Raw genomic sequence first — 7,690 nt, 5'->3', positions numbered from 1 at the left:
ATCGATCGCCTGCGCAGGTTGACTGGTTGAGAGAATAGGATTCGATCAAACTTTCGCAAAAAAACTCCTCTTTTCTTTGAATAACTGAAGAAAGGAGGAATAAAGAGGTTACACACCTCGTCTCAGTGATTATAAAAAATAATGGTCTCAGTTCGCGGTCATGAAAAAGCTCGCTAAAGCTCGCATTTTTCATGATCCGCTAACTTCGACCATTATTTTTAATAATCACTGAGACTCGGCATGTAACCTCTACTTACATGAGAGTTCCTGGGAATGATATCCCGGGACATTTTTTTCTTTTTTTCGATAAATGTCTTTGATGACGTCATATCCGGCTTTTTGTAAAAGTTGAGGCGGCACTGTCACACCCTCATTTTTCAATCAAATTGATTGAAACTTTGGCCAAGCAATCTTCGACGAAGGCCGGACTTCGGTATTGTATTTCAGCTTGGTGGCTTAAAAATTAATTGATGACTTTGGTCATCAAAAATCTGAAAATTGTAAAAATAAAAAAAAATTTATCCAAATTTACGTTCATCTTATTCTTCATCTTTTCCTGATTCCAAAAACATATAAATATGTTATATTTGGATTAAAAACAAGCTCTGAAAATTAAAAATATAAAAATTATGATCAAAATTAAATTTTCGAAATCAATTTAAAAACACTTTCATTTTATTCCTTGTCGGTTCCTGATTCCAAAAACATATAGATATGATATGTTTGGATTAAAAACACGCTCAGAAAGTTAAAACGAAGAGAGGTACAGTAAAGCGTGCTATGAAGCACAGCGCAACCGCTACCGCGCCAAACAGGCTCGTCACTTTCACTGCCTTTTGCACTAGCGGCGGACTACGTTCAGTTTCATTCTGTGAGTTCCACAGTTTGACTAAATGTAGTAATTTTGCCTTACGCGATTTTTTTTAATGCAGATGATTGTTTCTGTTTGTGGCTGGCAAGGCATGATAATTTTTGTCTGTATAATCAAGCTGTGTTTTGAAATACATTTCTTTTTGAATGATGCCCAAGACATGAGTTTTAGTGTGTGTGTGTGTGTGTGTGTGTGTGTGTGTGTGTGAATGTGTGTGTGTGTGTAGAGATATGCTCGAGTGATTTTGTCCCAGTTCTGTGGTAAATCATTTTTTGAAATAAACTATGAACTATGTAGGCTCTCAAGCCACACACACACACACGCACACACACACACACATGCAGAGATATATGCACACTCATACACTGTGTCAAGCTGTGTAAGAGCATTTATATAATAATCAAGGGACAGAATGAATAACTCACGGCATATACTCAAATGCATTTTCAAGATTTTTTCAAGCATCCTAGAAACAAATTCTGATGTTTCTTTCCATGCTAGTAAACTTTTTCTTTATTTGGTGTTTTCAACCGTTCAAGGTTATATCACGACGGGGAAAGGGGGGAGATGGGATAGAGCCACTTGTTAATTGTTTCTTGTTCACAAAAGCACTAATAAAAACATTGCTCCAGGGGCTTGCAACGTAGTACAATATATGACCTTACTGGGAGAATGCAAGTTTCCAGTACAAAGGACTTAACATTTCTTACATACTGCTTGACTAAAATCTTTACAAACATTGACTATATTCTATACAAGAAACACTTAACAAGGGTAAAAGGAGAAACAGAATCCGTTTGTCGCTTCTTACGACATGCTGGGGAGCATCGGGTAAATTCTTCCCCCTAACCCGCGGGGGGGACCATGCTAGTAAACGGTACAAAGCAACACAAACAATTTTCAGAACAAGGTTTTAAATTCTTCATCACTTGGTTCTTCTTTTTCTGCGTTTGTGGGCTGAAACTCCCACGTACACTCGTGTTTTTGCACAAGTGGATTGTTACGTGAATAACCGTTTTTATCCCGCCATTTAGGCAGCCATACGCCGCTTTCGGAGGACATCACTTGGTTCAATAAATGATAGTTTTCAAATCAACACACTTTTGTAGTAAACACACACACTGGGCGATCATCAGGAATCCAATCATCCAGAATGAAGCAGAAAAGTATCACAATGCAACACAGAATGGAGAGCTTCATCTCATCATATCTAAAATATCAACATGGTCTGTTTTCAAGGATGATGAAATTGGTGGGAGGGGGTAAGTTGAGGAAACGTGAAAAAAAGCACAAACATTTCCTAACCTTCGTACTTATCAGCAACTTTTCAGTCTCAAGTCGTCAACTTGTCTTCTGTTTTACTACTGTACCGGATTTCTTTTAATCTAAAGAACCAGAACTGATCATAAAGATTTTGCTATCCACTGAATCCAAGCCACAGCACAATCTTAGACAAAATTTGTGAGAATCTGTATAAGAGACTCCTTTCACACCAAAAAGGAACGGTGGTGAGGGCTGGCTGTAAACAGAAAAGGTGGCAATTTCTCAAGTCATTACCCTGGTTAATAACAAATAATATCTTATTCTCTTATGCACACATGATGATTTCAAAAAAAAGGCCATACATCTCCTTGTTAACAAATATGTGACCCTCCACCACGGAATGAGTCGCATGTCACCTTTGCATGATTTTCATATTTTTACATTTTCCTAAAGAGTTTTTTATGCTCTATCCAGTGGTGAAAACCATTATAGAAAAGAGCGAAAACTGAGTTATAAGCCTGTGACTAAGGTGACCCTCACACTGTTACCTGAGACACTCCCCGGACTTATATTAAGCCTAGCGCAGAACCGCGCGAGGTGACATGCAACTCATTTCGAGGGTCACATATGTGTCTAATTGTAGGACACTGCATTACTCTATACAAAGTAGGAACTGAAACTTATATTGTTCAATTTTCATTCAATGATGTTTCAACGATTAACTTCTCTGTGACCTAGCTCACATGGAAAAGTCACTGACATGTTCTTTTGTCTCATCATAAGTGCAGGTGGCTGAATACACCTAAACACGCAGACACCTGGGTAGCGCGACTCCGTTGCTGCTAGCTTTCCACTGGGAGGAAGCGACCCGAATTTCCCAGCGAAGGGACAATAAAGTAATAAAAATTTTAAAAAAAATTAAAAAAATAAAAATAAAAAAAATAAGTTGACAACTCTGTAACAAGAAAAAAATATCTCACTTTTTCAGGCAATAACACAAGCAACTTCTTGTCAACTGAAACAGGCTCTGCAGAACATACATTCAAGAGAATGACAATAATGGCAGTGAAAACAGATCAATTTACAGACAAACATGGCTGATAAAATGACTGAAAAATGACAACTGCACAGCATCAGACAAATAGTGTTGTCAGAAGAAAAGAATGAACTAACCCGTATATTAAGTCATGAGATTTCAACCCAATCTAAGCTATTTGCAACTAGAACAAAGCAAAATGGCGCATAATGCATGCAGCAAATAACTAGGTCTGCAGATGCATACATATATAAGTTCAAATATTCAATATTTCTCAGAGCAATATATATTGATTGGTCTAGTTTCTTTCCCACAAGAAATATGTACAATGCAAAATGGCTTGAAACAACTTGAACGCTGGAGCTAACACTCACATGTCATTTAGATGCACATTACAATCAACATCTGATTAAGCTAAAGACAGAAAGAAAGACAGATCGAAAAATAACGGTGGAAATGCATGAACAAAACTAAAATGACTATTCTTTCCAGAATGCCCTTCAACTAACAAGCAAACAAATATTCATAATTATGACTACTAGCTAATGCATTTCCTGTAGTAGGTACATGTACTGTACATCAAACCCTGAGGAACAAACATGCTGAGTCGTTTTTTGTTTGCACTAACGACAGTAAAAGAACAGTTAAACAGATAGCCAAAGTACATTGCATATTTAGTCCCAGAATAAGAACATACAATGAAAGTAATGGTACAAACAGAGAACTGTACATTTTTCAATTTCAAATTCATAGTGACTGCATGAATACAAATGTTGCTCTGCTCTTTCCATGTACGTTGGCATATACTCAATGAATCCAGGCAGAAGTATATAGCTCAGTTGGTAGCGCGCTGGATTTGCATTCAGTTGGCCGCTGTCAGCGTGAGTTCGATCCCAGGTTCGGCGGAAATTTATTTCAGAGTCAACTTTGTGTGCAGACTCTCTTCGGTGTCCGAACCCTCCCCCCGTGTACACTACATTGGGTGTGCACGTTAAAGATCCCACGATTGACAAAAGGGTCTTTCCTGGCAAAATTGCTTAGGCACAGTTAATAATTGTCTATCTATACCCGTGTGACTTGCAATAATAGGCCGCGAAAGGTAAATATGCGCCGAAATGGCTGCAATCTACTGGCCGTATAAAATTTCATCTCACACGGCATCACTGAAGAGCGCCTAGAACTGTACCCACGGAATATGCGCGATATAAGCCTCATTGATTGATTGATTGAGAAGTGTGAGGAACTAAAAGGAAACTACAAAATGTGCATAGTAATAAGCTGTTTGTTTAATTAAAGTGCTCATAAAAGACTCCCCATGCGCAAACACCCCATACACAAACACCCCATACACACATACCAATATCCTTACCCCACCATACCCTAATGCAGTGACATTTACAAACAAGTATCTAGCTACCTTTAATTAATGTACATCCAAAACCCCTTAAAATTTCAGCTCCAGTTAGCTAATACATCCAACTCCAGGTGGTTAATATGGTAGCCATGAGTTTTCACTAGAGTACACAAAGCAGCAAAAGTACTGTTTTCATTCTTTGGTTTAACCAAGATTTTATTCAAATAAATTGAGACATAATACAGTACTAGTAATGGGAATGAAATGTAGGGAGATTGAAACTCAAGCAAAAGCTTATATTCATACCTGGACATTCAAATATCATTCTGAACTTATGGCACATGCAGTGAAAAACTTATCACGAGACAAACAAATAAGACCTTTTTGGGGGAAAAGAAAGGGGAAATTATAAGTCAGTTACATCAAGGATTAATCACAACACAAACAAAGCTGCCACTGACAACTTTTACAAAACAAGTGAAGGCTATCAGTGTGGAGAATGGCAATTACATGTAGTTATGTAATGCATGATCAACAAGAAAATATATAAAGCTTCTAACAGCATCACCGATATGATGACCACCTTATTACCACAAGCCATTGTTCAAAAGTCTAGACTGTCTGTTCAAAACATACTCTTTTCACACCTACTTTAGAAAGAAAAAAAGAAGTATACATGTACACCCGAGAGAAAACACCTGCCTTTTTAACTAAAGGGCATGACTTCTGAATCTCACAGTAAAGCTTGCACTGCGAGTACAGTGGAACCCCCTTTTCAAGACCATAATTGTGACCCTCCACCATGAAATGAGTCGCATGTCACCTTTGCATGATTTTCATATTTTTACATTTTCCTAAAGAGTTTTGTATGCTCTATTCAGTGGTGAAAACCGTTTTAGAAAAGAGCGAAAACTGTTTGAGTTATAAGCCTGTGACTAAGGTGACCCTCACACTGTTACTAGACACCACCCGGACTTATATTATGCCTAGCGCAGAACCGCGTGAGGTGACATGCGACTCATTTCGTGGTGGAGGGTCACAATTATCCAATATAAGACTTCCCCCTTTCAGGAACTTGTTTTTTTCAAATTTTCTCCAAACAAACAAAATTAAACTCTGTACATTTATCTCCATTTTAAAATTCCTTCATTTTCAAGACCTAGTTTTCTAACATTTGTAGGTCTTAAAAGGAGGGGGGGGGGGGGGGAGGGGAGGGGGTCCCACTTAATCAGCAGCAGCAGATGGTGCAAAAGTTCTTTTAGCCAGGATTCTAAATCTTAATGTCAGGTGATGAAGATTCCTTAAGTATCCACAGCGAGAGGCAATTGCCAGTTGTTAAAAACACATCTCATGATTCGTCTGTCATGTAACTCTTTATGCAGAGGTTTCAATTCATTACAGCTGGTGTTGTTTGATCACAATGCTTCCAGATCCACGTGTCTCAAGTCAGGATACTTTTTCTGCAAAATACAGGGAACAAGGGTTCAAACACCTGTCTAACTGAAAATAGTTCAACTCACATACATAGCGATACATCCGTGGGAAGAAAAAAGAGAATTCATTTGGTGTTACCTCAGAGCCCTTCTAACAAGCTCTTCATAACATAAATTAATCTTGTGATGCAACAAGTTTGTGTCACTGATAAAATGCACGAACCCAAAGACATACACAAACACACACACACAAAAGCAGCATCAGCAGCAACAAGAAAAACAACAACAACAAAACCAAATAAAACAGGTCTGACCTTGAGAATTTTTTCTATCCTGTCCACCTCCTCTCCAAGCGTGTCAATGATGCGTTCTCCATGTGTCAGCATGAACGCTTCCATGTCTTCTGCTGTCTGGATCTCCTTCATTTCCTGTATAACATACACTATCAAACGTTACTATCATGTCAATGATGTGTTCTCTCCATGTGTCGGCATGAACGCTTCCAGGTCTTCTGCTCTCTGGATCTCCTTCATGACATGTACAAAATTTACACCATCATAAAGTATTAATGGTGCTTCTTCTTCTTCTTCAGCGTTCCAGAATTTTTCTGGTTACGTGTGAGCTCGTTTTCCCATTTGGGTTCCCCACACTATACTCTGAGAGCATAGTCACCTCACTCCGCTTTCGTTGAGTAGGCATGCTGGGTATTTTCGTGTTTCCATAACCCACCGAACTCCGACATGGATCACAGGATATTTTCCGTGCGCACTTGGTCTTGTGCTTGTGTGTACACACGAAGGGGGTTAAGTCACTAGCAGGTCTGCACATAAGTTGACCTGGGAGATCGGAAAAATCTCCACTCTTAACCCACCAGGCGGCAGCGACCGGGATTCGAACTCACGACCTCCCGATTAGGAGGCCGACGTCTTGCCACCACGCCAATGCGCCAATGGTGCAAAACGGTTCTCTTCTCTTGGAGTATTTTACCTCACAGGGTATTGCTCAGAATCATTCAAGCTCTGCTAAGCAAAACTTTTTATGAAACTGCAACATAGCTGTAAAGACGTTACAAAAATTGTTTCCATCTTCTGCCAGTATATCTTAGCGTGTCATGCATAACTCCACTATCAAACACTAGATGAATCTAACACCACACACAATGTACCTGGTACATACCCGGTACGTGCTTTCTCCCAGTGATAACAAACTAAGGAATAAACTTATCTCGAAATAAGTATGCCTCAAGGTTGATCACAAGCTCACTTGCTTATTGTGAAGTCTTTATGGCACAAGCCAAACTGAGATGTCTTTCAACAGTTGCTTCCCTTCTATCTGCGATACAAAGTTACTTCCCTTGCCTTTGGACACGCAATGAAAGAGTACCAGGGTTTGAAAACAAATGCTGTTGGTCACTTCTTTATCATATTCTCTACTACCATTCTGCATCCCTGAATGCCTCAGTTACTCCTCTGGTTTTAAGCTGTCCTGATTCTACAACGTGGACTGAGCATTATGGTCGACCAAAAGAGGAGCAGCCATGAGCATTAGGCCAACAAAAACAAGAAGAGCAAACGCTCGATCGAGTCACTTTCGCAGTTCTGAATATTATATGAGGCATCAGATGGACAGGAAGAAATTGCTATTCACAACACAATGAGTCACGTTCACATAAAATTTGAGCCCGGTCACTTTTATAGTTTCCGAGAAAAGCCCAACGTTAAGTTGTGTGTTGC

At 39.2% G+C, this 7,690-nt stretch overlaps 1 protein-coding gene across 1 annotated transcript in view; it reads right to left on the bottom strand.

Moving 5' to 3' along the window:
* Positions 1-1,241: 1,241 nt before the first annotated feature.
* The window catches only part of LOC138969282 (proton-coupled zinc antiporter SLC30A9, mitochondrial-like), a 32,113-nt gene continuing 25,664 nt past the window's right edge, over positions 1,242-7,690 (bottom strand). The window contains exons 17-18 of the mRNA XM_070342039.1: positions 6,272-6,385; positions 1,242-5,984 (exon numbers count right to left, since the gene is read on the bottom strand). Coding sequence (XP_070198140.1) covers positions 5,940-5,984; positions 6,272-6,385 — 159 coding nt within the window. The 3' untranslated portion in view covers positions 1,242-5,939. The remainder of the gene's footprint in view (positions 5,985-6,271; positions 6,386-7,690) is intronic.

The sequence above is a fragment of the Littorina saxatilis genome, linkage group LG6, assembly GCF_037325665.1.
Source record: "Littorina saxatilis isolate snail1 linkage group LG6, US_GU_Lsax_2.0, whole genome shotgun sequence".
Taxonomy (NCBI): Eukaryota; Metazoa; Mollusca; class Gastropoda; order Littorinimorpha; family Littorinidae; genus Littorina; species Littorina saxatilis.
This window is presented reverse-complemented; position numbering and strand designations above follow the sequence as displayed.